Source organism: Erinaceus europaeus, chromosome 7, assembly GCF_950295315.1.
Source record: "Erinaceus europaeus chromosome 7, mEriEur2.1, whole genome shotgun sequence".
In the NCBI taxonomy this organism is placed as follows: Eukaryota; Metazoa; Chordata; class Mammalia; order Eulipotyphla; family Erinaceidae; genus Erinaceus; species Erinaceus europaeus.
Genome location: NC_080168.1, coordinates 77,671,781 through 77,685,544, shown reverse-complemented (window position 1 = coordinate 77,685,544; position 13,764 = coordinate 77,671,781). Strand labels below are relative to the sequence as shown.

At 40.7% G+C, this 13,764-nt stretch overlaps 1 protein-coding gene across 7 annotated transcripts in view; it reads left to right on the top strand.

Moving 5' to 3' along the window:
- Positions 1-5,169, top strand: part of ZC3H13 (zinc finger CCCH-type containing 13) — a 97,651-nt gene extending 92,482 nt beyond the window's left edge. For all 7 annotated transcript variants that reach the window (XM_060194821.1, XM_060194822.1, XM_060194820.1 and 4 more), the window contains 2 exons: positions 1,220-1,383; positions 4,156-5,169. In XM_060194821.1, coding sequence (XP_060050804.1) covers positions 1,220-1,383; positions 4,156-4,326 — 335 coding nt within the window. In that variant the 3' untranslated portion in view covers positions 4,327-5,169. The remainder of the gene's footprint in view (positions 1-1,219; positions 1,384-4,155) is intronic.
- Positions 5,170-13,764: the final 8,595 nt, after the last annotated feature.

Here is a 13,764-nt window from a genome sequence, read left to right as displayed (position 1 = left end):
GTAACTAAACTCTTGGACTCTTATACTACTTTATCTTGGTTGGCGTTCAGCATAAAATGATGGAGTGAAACCCATGTGCCTGTGAACCATAGCTTTTCATTGTCAAACTCCTGTTTGACTCAATTATAAACATGGATTTATCCACTGTAAAGTGGGGTTTGATTGTTGATTACCAGTCAGACTGCCTACAGTTTTTGCTGCTATGTCAGCAATATATCTGAGGGTGAATGAATACAAACTTTCTAAAAATTAGGATTTTATTACTGATGTCACTAGTGTCTATTGATCTATATTTAACTAATTGTGTTGTTGTCTAGTGCCCACCAGTATTCTAGTACCCACTAGTATTGAGTAAATATTTACTTATATAGTTGAGACTGTGCTTTTATTCCATTTGGTCTACTTCTGCAGTCCAGTACTAAAAGTATATATATTCCTTAGTCTTAAAACAGACACATTGTGGGAGTCGGGCGGTAGCACAGTGGGTTAAGTGCACATAGCACCAAGCGCAAGGACCGGCGTAAGGATCCCGGTTCGAGCCCCCGGCTCCCCCACCTGCAGGGGAGTCGCTTCAGAGGCGTTGAAGCAGGTCTGCAGGTGTCCGTCTTTCTCTCCCCTTCTGTCTTCCCATCCAACAACAACAACAACAAAAAAAGGGCAACAAAAGGGAAAACAAATATTTAAAAAAACATTTTGTATGTACATTGAAATTTAAATATCCTCTCAACTAATTGAAACTAGTCAGTACAAAACCTTGAAAAGGCAGAAAAATCAATGGAGGCATCTATCTGATGGTAGACCCTTGACAGTATTTTTAAAAGCTACTTAGATGATTCTGATATGAGAATTTGGGAGCTTCGCCTTTTCTTAATGTTACATACCCTATTGACTATATGTTAGTTCTCTAATCTCATTTACTCTTTAACATAATCCCACTCATTCTTAAGTCATTGTCTGGTCCTATACTGTCATTCAGACTTTTTGTCTATTTTTAGTAAATTGACCCCACTTTGCATGCTCTGAGCAGTTTTTAAGCAAAATAAATACATTGGCCTAGTTAGTTACCTCCAACTAAGGTTGTCTAGTACATAGTAATTACCTTATTAAGTGGTCCACATCATTGCATTTGAAGATATAAAAGAGTTCTGAAATTACTAGGACTAAACTGTATATTGAAGGTCTTAACAGTTGGTGTCATTTAATACATGTCTATTCAAAGATGCAGACAATCTTTTTGAACATGAGCTGGGTGCACTCAACATGGCTGCATTACTACGGAAAGAAGAAAGAGCAAGCCTTCTTAGTAACCTTGGACCATGTTGTAAAGCATTATGCTTCAGACGGGATTCTGCAATCCGAAAACAGCTTGTTAAAAATGAGAAGGTATGGTTTAAAATAATTTAAAAGTATTGACGTACAGGTAAATAACATGGTTATTCAGAGCTCTTCATTTCTCTGAAATAACTTGTCATTTGTGAAAGATATCTTCAGAAAATGAGAATTGTAGAAATATATTTAAATTGAAGCCCCAGGGAAAAATTTTCCAAATACAGGGTAGTGAGGATATTTATATAAATAATGTTAGGAGTATAGTTAGCATGTGAGAAAAGAGCTAACTGGTCCTAAAATAAGAGAAATACCATGAATATTATGAAGATAGGATGAGTTCACCTCTAAAGATTAAAAGGCTCCCATTTTAAAGTCTAGCACACTTAAAGACCTGACTCAAAAGTACTTCAGACTGGCATGCTGTGAGTCTCACTCTTCTTTCTTCACGTGCTCATTTCTCCACAACCGGAAATTTATGAGAGATAAGCCTAGTGTCTTAATTATGTATGTGATGAGAGAGTAGAACACCACTAGTGGTATGGGCATGCAAAATTTTCTGTTGTGTATCTAGAAAAAAAGATATAGGTTATTACTGTCTTTGGCATAAACTTGAAATTTATTTTCCAGTTGAGCAAGACTGGTTTGCAGTCTCATCAAATTTTTTTATAGAAAGAGTGATTTTCTATAATGTAGTATTTTCATTCAGAACCATATAAATACAAGACACTAATTAGCATGCGATATATTTTAATGATCCAGCCAAAGAAAGCATTGCAAACTTTGATTAGTATAGAAGAAAAATCAATTCATATTGTTGAAAGGCTTAGGAAAATAGGACTATTCACTGACACAAGTGAGGCCTTACAAAAATGAAACCCATATGTTGATATTTTTAATAGAATGATTTGTAAGGTATATAGATTATACTAAGAGGATACTACTATCACTGTCTTAAGTGAGATTTAGTACAGAGGTCTACAGTCTTTTTTTTTTTTTCTTTTTGCCTCCAGGGCTATTTATTGCTGGGGCTCAGTGCCTACACTATGAATCCACTGCTCCTGGAGGCTATTTTTTCCTTTCTGTTGCCAGATAGGGGAGAGAAAGGTAGACACCTGCTTGTGAAGCAACCACCCTACAGATGGGGTGACGGGGACATATCAGGAATGAAAGAAGAGCAGGTCTCACATAATTTGACAAATTAAAAGAAATGGGTTATTTTCTCTAAAAATCCCAAACTTGAAATTCAAGGGTAGCAGATAACTTTTCTAATGAATTCAGAAAGTTGTTACAAAAGTCATACAGATGGCAAAGGAAGAATAAAATTGTCACGGACAGAACTTAGTCATTGAGTACTAAGCTGTGAATATAAGACTATATATAATTTTCCCCAAGCTCATCCAATAGGTGTAACATTTTCCCCCAGGCTTTTTTTTTTTTTTTTGGCCTCTAGGCTCATCGCTGGGGCTCGGTGCCTACACAATGAATCCACTGCTCCTGGAGGCCATTTTTCCCATTTTGTTGTCCTTGTTGGATAGGTCAGAGAAGAGGAAAGAGACACCTACTTCACCAATTGTGAAGCAACCCCCTGCACCACCGCCTAGGCCTAGGTGTAACATATTTCTTTTAAAAAATTTTAGCAGGTGTTTTGTAGATTTAAACAGCTAAAAATTCAATCTGATTGTGATATTTATAGTAAAAACCAGAATGCTGACTTGTCTGTTAACATGTGGAAGATAATGTGTGGATAGGAATGGAGTAGACCCACACAAATATGACCAGGTAGAGGGGATAAAAGGAGAAATGAATCAGAGGTACTGGGGGAAATATTTAAGTAGCAGGACCTAAGGGGGTGAGAGTGTTTTGCAGACACTTATCACAGGGAAATATATTGTACCATGTACCAACAACTAAGCACATGAACAGATGTTTTTACCCATTAAAACAGCAGTGAGAAACTATAGTAGCAGAAAGCTCTAATGCTGCTGAGAATACAAAATGGTAGTTCCACTTACCTGATCAACCCCACTCCTAGGTGAAAATTTGTTAATACAAAACCTATTCATGAGTATGATCTTTTTTTTTTTTTAAGCATGTTAGTAGGGTCTATTTTATTTGTGCTCCCAGGAGTGCATTGTAAGCATAGCCATGTATCAAGGGAGAAGTAATGGCTTTTTCTTTTTTTTTATATTAGGGTACAATTCCATACCATTCCCACCACCAGAGTTGTGTCCCCATTCTCTCCACTGTAAACTTATTTCTATGTCTTCTCAGTCACACCTACATCTGTTACTACTTCCAAATGCCCCTTTTTCCTCTTCTCTGTCTGGGTCCTAATGGAATTGGAGTCAGAGCCCTCTGGACCAAAATTCTTTATGGAGTACAGAAGGTGGGAGCTCTGGCAGGTCAATCCATGACCCCAGCCTAAGAACAGTGAGTTAGACACGAATGCTTAAATGAGAAATGTTTTTAGAAATATTTATATTTCATCCTAGTCATAGTCTTCAAAAACTAGAAATTATCTTAATGTTGTTAGATGTCTAATGAATATAACCATACAGTAAATACCATTGGTTGTCAAGGATTAGAATTGGGGAGATAGCATAAGGTACATTTGAACACATACATAGGAGAAATCATACTCTTCAGCAGAATGCAGTGTAGTTTTGTCATTAGAAATGGAGTATAAAAGCTAGTTGATTATGGAAGGGATTTTACTATAAGCAAGAAGTTAAGGATTATATAACTATCCTTTTAAATATTCAGTAAAGCTAATTTAATACTCATTCCAATTTTTTCTTAAAGCATGTTTCTGTCTTCTCCACATAGGGCACTGTGAAACAAGCTTACACAAATGCTCCAGTAGTAGATAATGAATTATTACGGTTGAGTCTTCGATTATTCAAACGAAAAACTATTTGCCATGCCCCAGGACATGAAAGAGCCGAAGATAATAAACTCTCACAGTCAGGTATACAGCAAGAAGTGTGTGTGTCTTAAGACTGAAATTCTCTTCAGCAGTGCAAATTCTTACTCAAATTTTTTTTGTTTGATAAGTATTGTGAGTGGAGGCAAAAGATTTATCAGCCAAGAACAACTTTGATCAAATACCTAAAGGCACAGCTCACCTAACTTACATAGATTTTGCACAGTATTTGATATTTGTGCAAAATAATGTGGAGTTTGCAGTCAGGAATCTTCCATCCTGTGCATTATTTTTCATGAGATGGGGGCACTGACTTGCATTCTTGATCACTCCCCTACAAGCTGAGATTTCATTCAGAAACAGCATCTGCAGAACACTGGCCCTTGTGTTAGCTATTTCTCGGATTACTCCATACAGCTGTCTTTTATTTTATTATGGTGCATATTAAATATATTTGGTTCCAAAGTGTGTTACTAGACTGTTGAATAAATGTATCTTCCCTTTTTTTTCTAGATTAACATTTATTAATGGCATATTTCATATATCAGTTTTTTCACTGAACAGTTGTAAATAATAAGTACGGGTATTCTTGAAAGAACTAAAAGTTAACAAGCCAATATCCTATTTTTCAGAACTGTTGGTTGTCAGGAAAGTAACCTTTCTGAAATCCCAATATCTAGTCTCTGATAACTTTAATCTGCCTGACATATCTGAAACAAACTATATAGCACAGCTGATTTACTTTGTGTGTATAAAACTCATGAAATGGAGTCTGTCATACCTGTCAGTAGTTTTGTATCCTTTCCTGTTTATTTCATGAGACAGTCATGGTGTAACTTGTACCAGATGCTTCCCTTGAAAAGGAAATGGTTTTGTTTCCAAATGACTTTGAAGAATAAAGACAAGGATGCCTGTTTTGCATGGCCTGGGTTCATGCTCCACCTCCACTGTGGGGAAGCTTCAGTACTATGGTGTCTTTTTCCCTTTCTATCTCAGGAGTAAACAGAATGTTAATAACTGGAGGGTGAATACCCTTTGAGGCCACAGAATCATAGGCTATAACAAAAATGATGGTTTTCACATACTTTAGGAATTTAACAAATGTATAGAATGAAAGCAGTATAATTAAAACTAGTCAAACACGTTATCTTTTTCATTTTCAACATCTTATGTGAAAGAAAATTTTATGACTATTGTCTAGTCAAAGCATCTGATTATGTTCCCAGTGGGAAGGTACTGCTAAGGCACTTTTTAAAAATTCAGATGTTATCTGTATCACAGACTAAACCCAACAAGCTTCCCCTAAGCAAATCTATTGTGAGTTTATTTCCCCTACAACTAGTCTCAATGTATAGATTTTCTGTAAATTGCTAGTACATTTAAATGTCAGAAGTTTTTTTTTTTTTAAATCCTTTTTGTTGCCCTTGTAGTTATTATTGTTGTTGTCGTCATTGTTGGATAGGACACAGAGAAATGGAGAGAGAAAGACAGACCTGCTTCACTGCCTGTGAAATGACCCCTCTGCAGGTGGGGAGCTGGGGGCTCAAACCAGGATCCTCATGCCGGTCCTTGCGCTACCGCCTGACTCCCTGTCAGAAGTTTTCTAGATAAAGGATCAAGAGTATCCCTGCAGTCCAACAACAAAGTGATTGTCAGCACAAACTTAAATCACAAGTTAGTTGTTTGATTTTTCCCAGTGGTCCTGACTTGTAATAAGCACACCTACATAGTGTGCTGAGAACCATAACTGTCCCGTTTGTGTCCCAGTCAGTCACTGCAGTATCTTCCCAACTGTATCCCATGACTACAACAGGTTGACTTTCTGTCCATGTGAATAAAAACTTAAGGTATATAGTACCAATCTTATAGGAAGAAGAGTCATCATCCAAACCTATTTGTACTTTTAAAATGACGTTTGGGTTCCAGTTTAAAGGGTGTTTTTATTACCACCAGGTTTATGGCTGGTGTTGGCACCATAAAGCCAGCACTCCTGGCAGCAGTTTCTTTCCATTTTATCTGTTAGGACAGAGAAATTGAGAGGGGAGACACCCACAGGTGTCTTGAACCCAGGTCTTATATACTCATTCAACTGGGTGCCCCAGTGCCTGGCCTAACATCCCAACTTTTAAGATCTCCATGTGTCAACAACTGTACTGTAAACTATTAACTCTGGTCCTAATAGTAAAGTTATTTTTAAGAATTTAGCTTTGAAAACAATGGGGCACATATACAAACAGTGGGCATCATCTTTATTCCAATGCCTTGGACCAGCTACACACCCTGTGTGTTAAATATGTCCTGTTAGCTCACCTTCATAGCTACTACTTTCATGTCTATGGAGACTAACCATCTCCAAGGGGTGGGGGTGGGTCTATACTCTATGAAAATGGTGGGATGCAAATCAAAATAAAACTATTACATCACTGATTTTTTTTTTAATATTTACTTTCCCTTTTGTTGCCCTTATTGTTTAACATTGTTGTGGTTATTGATGTCGTTGTTGTTAGATAGGACAGAGAGAAAGACAGATACCTGCAGACCTGCTTCACTGCATGTGAAGTGACTCCCCTACAGGTGGGGAGCCGGGGCTCAAACCAGGATCCTTATGCCAGTCCTTGCACTTTGCACCATGTGCGCTTACCCTGCTGCGCCACCACCCGACTCCCACATCACTGATTTTTTAAAAAGCTGCTAGAGGACTAAGGAGATAGCTCATCAGTAGAGCACAAGCTAATATGTCAGTACAAGCCCTAGCACCATATTATGTCAGCTGAGTGCTGCTCTATTTTCTCTCATAAAGGAAAAAAGTTAATTTAACTGATGTAGCTATATCATAAAAATACTTGCAAAGATTGTAATGTTATGCAAATTAGGTAATTACATAATGACAAACCAATGCGTACAAGAGGATACAACACTTAAGCACCTAAATGTCAACATTATCTAATTAGAGATTTGGCTGCACTAAGCAATAATAAGGAACTTCATTATTTCCATTGGCATCAATGAGTAGATCATCCAACAGAACATGAGTATGGAATGTTGGCCATAAATGACATGTTGAACTAGATGAGCATATATAGGACATTACATCCAAAAGCAGGTTACACATGAAGTGTTCTCCAAGATAAATCACATGACAAACTACAAAAGCAAGTCTTACTATTAATAATTTTAAGACTGAAATCATACCAGCATTTTAAATTCAACTGGCAAAAGAAAAGCAAAGATTTCACACATGAATATTAAACAACATGCAGTGAACAAAAAATAGATCAAGGAAGAAATGCAAGAGAAAAAGATAACCTTTAGATGAGTGGGAAAAGAACATAATAAAACATCCATTAAAAGTTCTTCTAAGTGGGAACCAGGCAGTGGCGCAGTGGGTTAAGCTCAGGCGGCGCAAAGCACAAGGACCAGCTTAAGGATCCTGATTCAAGACCCTGGCTCCCCACCTACAGGGAAGTTGTTTCATAGGCAGTGAAGCAGGTCTGTAGGTGTCTGTTTTTCTCTCCCTCTCTATTCCCCTCCTCTTCCCTGTCCTATCTTAACAACAGCAATAACAATAATAATGATAAACAAGAAGGACAAAAGGGAAAAAAATAAAGTTTTTTAAAAAGTTCTTCTAAGTAATTTAAGAGGGAAGATCTTAGTGAAAAATAATCACAGACAACTACAAAAAGAAAAAACTAAAGTTAGCAGGAGTTACAAAGCAGAAATAAATGCAATAGATAATAGGAAAAAAATCAATGAAGCTGAGTAGTTTTTTTTTTTTAATCAGAGGAACAATTGATAAACCTTTATTTAGATATACGGGGGAGGTGGGACACACACAAGTAAAATTAGAAATGAAGTACAGAAAGTTTCCATAGAACTACTAAGACTCATAAACAACTGGAATGAATTACATGCCACCAAGTAAATAAATTCCAGAAATACACAACCCACAAAGACTAAATTATGAAAAACTAGAAAATACAGACTATTAGTGAAGAGACTGAATCAGCAATCAGAGCCTCCAAATAAAAGCCCAAGAGCAGATGGTTTCACTGGTGGATTCTGCCAAACATCTAAGAATAACAAATTCTCAAACTATCAATAGTATAAAAATAGTAGAGGAAACCCTTCCAAGCTCTGTTTTAAGGTGACCATAACCTTGATACAAAAGTAGATGGGGTGGTCCAGGAGGTGGGGCAGTGGGTAAAGTGCTGGACTCTTAAGCATGAGGTCCCGAGTTCAATCCCTGACAGCACATGTACCAGAGTGACGTCTGGCTCTTTCTCATAAATAAATAAATCTAAAAAAAAAGCGATGACTGGCTTAAGGATCCCAGTTCCCCACTTGCAGGGGAGTCACTTCACAGGCAGTGAAGCAGGTCTATAGGTGTGTCTTATCTTTCTCTCCCCCTGCCTTCCCCTCCTCTCTCGATTTCTCTCTATCCTATCCAACAACAACGACAGCAATAACAAGGGCAGCAAAAGGGAAAGAGAATTTTTTTAAAAAGGTAGACAGGGACCATCACAGTTATCCAACAGACCTAGCAGACATACATGCAAAACTACTCAACAAAATATTAGCAAATTGAATTCAACCATCCCCAAAAGTATCACATACCATGACTAAGTGGGTATTTTTTCCAGGGACACAAGGGTGGCCCAGCAGATAAAACAATGTGGCATGATAACATTCACAGGATGAAGGGGAGATCATAGTCACCATGGTTGTAGCAGAAAAAGGCATTTGACAAAATTGAATATGTGCTTACCATGAAAAAAATTACTCTCAACAAACTGGCCATACAGATATTGTGCTTCAGCGTTATAAAGGCCAAATATGGTGAAGTAATAGCCTTCCATTCAAGGGTGGAAAGCAGAAAGTTCTTACTTCAAGATCAGGAAGAAGATAAGGATACCCTCAATTTATTCAAGATCCTATAAGGAATTTTAGCCAGAGCAATTAGGCAAGAAGGGGATGAGGGAGGGCATCCAAGTTTGAAAGGAGGCAAAACTTTCAGTAAACAGAGCTTTAAAAAAAAAAAAAAAGCACCAAAGTAAAAGACTCAGGAGGGTGGGGAGAAGAGTATAGGTCCTGGAAAAGGATGACAGAGGACCTCCTGGGGGTTGTGTTGTTATGTAGAAAACTGAAACAGAGCCCAAAGGTAAACGTTCCTCTGTGACAGCACCTAATCTTGCCCTGACCTGACTCCCTCTTGGCCATATCACCCTCATCACTTCTCCCTCTCCTCTCACAGCAGCTCTCCCTACTTTTTTGTGAGCATCCTGGCTACGGTGTCTGGGACATCTGTGCATCAGTGTGGGACACAGCTGTGCCTCAGAACAGCACTCAGCTAGACTCGGTAGTTCAGGCTGAGAAAATCTGAAAAGCAGCAGCTGGCTGAGGAGGGGGGTGAGTGTGTCTGTCTTCTCCCACCCTTCTTGCCTGAAATATAGGTCAAACCCTATCATATGAGGGACACCCTGCCCTCCACTCTAAGACAGAGGGAGACTGAGACCCTGAGAAGAATCCAGACACGCAGGCCTTGCAAAACTTTCCTGAATTTACAATATTCTGCTCCTGTTTGCTTCGCATTTGTTAGTGACTTTCCTTACTTCCCTAAGAACAGAAATGCTCAAGCTGAGCTATGTCTTTGAGTCTTGAGTTGCTTATGAAGCCTCCTGTGATACCTATGAAATAAATCTGCTTCCCTCCTGTTAATCTTCCTCCATTTACTTCTCACACTCAGGCAGGGATGCTCAGAGGGTTAAGGAGGAGACCTTCCCTCCTGGTAGCACAGTAGCTGCCACCCAAGTCACTTGCACAGTTAAGTGTGAGATGTTGGGGGGAGGGGGGGAGTGAGCACGTGACCATGCACAGGGACCTGGGTTTAAGCCCTTGCTCCCTACTTGCAGGGGAATTCATGAGCAGTGAAGCCGGTCTACAGATGTCTCTCAACCTCTCTATTTCTCCCTCCCCTCTCAGTTTCTGTCTCTATCCAGTAAGTAAATGGTTTTGTTTTTCAATATGGGGTACTGCTGTTGCCGCCGCCACCACCATGAATGCCACCTTCCTGGCAGTGCCGCCATCACTTAATATGTCTTCATATTACAGCATGTATAGTATTCATGCTACATCAACATCTGTAACATGCTACATACAGCACATATTTAACACAGATGTCTTTTGGCTATAGTTCAGATCCTATTTTTTTAGTGGATCTTTCTCTCATTTCAAGTTTTTTTACTTTGTTATGTGTGTGTGTGTGTGTGTGTGTGTCTTGAAATATATTGTATTTTTATTGACTCTGCTGTCATTTTGTTGTTGTTACCACTAAGGTTATCGCTATAGCCTGGGGCCTACACAACTCCATTGCTTCCAAGGGTCAGTTTTTCTTTTTCCTTCCCTCTCTCAGCGCTCTCTCTCTCTCTCTCTCTCTAAAGGTGAGAGAATGAGAGATACCTGCAGCACTGCCCCACCATTTGTCAAGCTTCCCTTCTGCAAGTGGTGATGAGGGACTTGAACCTGGGTCCTTGTGCGTGGATGGTAATGTATGTGCTCCACCAGATGAGCCATCACCCAGCCCCTCTGTGGTGCGTTTTCTGCTGTGTTTACTTCCAAGCTGGTTGGATATGTGTCCAGCTTGTTTTCTAGGTTATAAGTAAGTTAAATCTAGAGACTGTTTTAAACTGAAACTTTCAGTCTCCACTCCCAGCTGGCTGTAGCTCGTGTTCATGCCTTCTCACTTGAGCGCTGTGTCATGTTTATCAGACAGGAAGGCCATCTCACATCTAGAGAGAGCACTCCTCCTGACATATGATGTGGGTGTGGGTGCAGTGATGACCCTGACTGAAGAAAGGGTGAGGGCAATCGAGAGAGTGATGTAAGTTGCCAATCAAAAGCAAGCAGCTTGTGCCACAAAAGGAAAGAGCAGAGGAGAACCAGACTGTGTGAGGTTCTGACTAAATAAAACTCACATGTGGCCCTCAGTAACATTTCAAAAATAGGGTCTAAATTCAGGCATTGAACTGGGCCAGGTGAAGACACTTTCTGGCCTCCAAGCCTGCTCCAGGACCCAGCTGCCGGGACTCTGGCTCAAGAGATGTGACCACAGAGAAGAGGCTGCAGAGAAGTCATCTGAATGACAGCACAGTTATTTGCAAATGAAGACAGTCCTGCCTCTTGAGTTTGAGTTAGCAGCCCTCACTCTGCACAGTCCTCGGCCTGGCCACAGCTCAGGCCCCCATGGGCAGATGCCAGCTCTCCCTCTGCATGGCTGTCCTGCCTGCAACACAAGTGGACCTGTGACAGCTACCAGGGAGGCAACAGAAAGACTTGTCAGAACTGCTGCCATAGCTGGTGAGTTCACACATTACCATGTGCAAGGATCTGGGTTCAAAAACCTGGTTCCTACCTGCTGGGGGTGAAGGTTTCATAAGTGGTGAAACACTGCTGCAGGTGTCTGTCTCCTTTTTAATCTTCCCCTCCCCTCTCCATTTCTATCTTTATTTAAAAAAAAAAAAAAAAAGCTGCTACCACTGAATTACCTTCTAGAAGCTAACTCGCCAGAAGCCAGGCTGAGAGGCTCACACAGTGAGGACCTGTGTCTCCCTCTGCTGGTGATAACAGCAAGCTTGTCATACTCAGGAAGCCTACCCCTTGAGCTCCCATAGCAAGGGTCTGGGCTCAGCTGTGGGGGACATAGGGAGAAGGGGAGAAGCCACCAGGGAAAAATACCCCCTCTGAGCTATGGTGAACCACAATCAAGAAGAGAATAGTGCTGGGGGCCTGATGATGGTGCACCCTGTTACCATGTATAGGGACCTGGGTTCAAGCCCCCAGTCCTCCCCTGAAGGGGGAAGCTTCATGAGAAGTGAAGCAGTGCTATATGTGTCTCTTTCCCTTCTGTCACCTACTTCATTCTCAATTGCTGTCTCTGGCCAAAATAAATAAATAGAGAATAGTGCTAAGGCACCCAGCTTGACCCTACAGAGCAGGACAGGCTGGCAAGAAAATTTGCATCATAGGTGTTGTGTCCACAGTTTCACAGACAATGGAAAATGAGAAGTTGACAGCTATAAAACAGGTGTGTCTCTTTCTCTCTCATCAAAATAAAATATCAGGCTGGGGAGATAGAATAGTGCTGTGTAAAACAGCTGCCCTTCCTGAGGCTCTGGGGTCCCAGGTTCAATCTCTAGCACTGCCACTAGCCAGAGCTGAGCAGGGATCTGGCAGTGCTCTGGTCTCTCACTCATTTTTCCCACTCTTTCTCACTCTCTGCTTCTCCCTCTCAAAAAAGAGCTGTGATACTAAGGATGCTCATGAAATGAGGAGCTCAGTGAGAGAAAACTTCAACAGAGTCAAAGAAAGCAGGAAACAACAGAAATCTGAACCATGAAAACTGTAGTAGTTGAACTAAGGAGAGAGAGAAACACCAGCAGAAAGAGTCTTGAAGGGCTGGGCAGTGGGACATCCAGTAGCACGCGCGCACACACACACAAAATAGTGTTTCCAGCAAGGTTATCACTTGGGCTCAGTGCCTGCATGATTCCATTACTTCAGGTGGCTTTTTAATTTTTTTGTTATGTTGTGTTGCGTTGTGTTTTTGATAGAGGGTCAGACTGAGAAAGAGGGGTTGGGGGAGAAGGAAGGAGGGAGGAGGGGAGAGAGAGAAGGACCTGCAGCACTGCACTGTTCCATTGCTCATGGAGCTTCCCCCCACAGATGGGGTTCAGGGGCTTGAACCTCCAGGTCCTTGTACGTAGTAAAGTGTGTGCTCTACCACGTGCACTACCGTCCCAGTGTTAGAAGATATTTTTAGATAAGTTGATAAGTTGGTATTTCTTGTGGCTGTAAGATAGTATCATCTCTCCTAAGATCTTGCTTATCTCTTTGGAAAATAATCTTTTATCATAATTCTTAATAGAAACTGGCTTTTAGTTTTTCTTTTTGCCACCAGGGCTATTGCTGGGAAGCTTTTTTTTTTTCTTCACTTCTTTCTTTTCTTTCTTTCTGTTAAAAACAGAAATGAGAGGGGGAGGGAAGAGAGGAGAGGGGAAGGGATGCAGGAGATGAGAGGGGGAAGGATGGAGGTGATGAGGGGGAGGGAGGAAGGGAGGGGGAGGAGGGGAGAGAGAGAAAGACCTGAAATCTTGCTTCACCACTCATGAAGCTCCCTCCTTGCAGGTGGGAACCAGGGAGTTGAGCCTGGGTCCTTGCAGGGTTAGTATGTGCTCAATCTTGTGTGGTACTGTCTGGGTCCTTGGCTTTTACGATAAGGCTCCACAGGATGCAGCTTAGCCCAGGGCTTTCACTCCTCCTTAACTTGCGGGGAGGTGTGTGTGTGTGTGTGTGTGTGTGTGTGTGTGTGTGTGTGTGTGTGTGTGTGTGTGTGTGTGTGTGTAGGAGGTGGGTGTTGGAGGATAAGCACACACCAGTGGTGTCACTGTGGAACACAGATTCTGTTCTGTTAAAAAAATTATCTAAAGGTTAATATAACTAAACCAGAGGAAGATCAT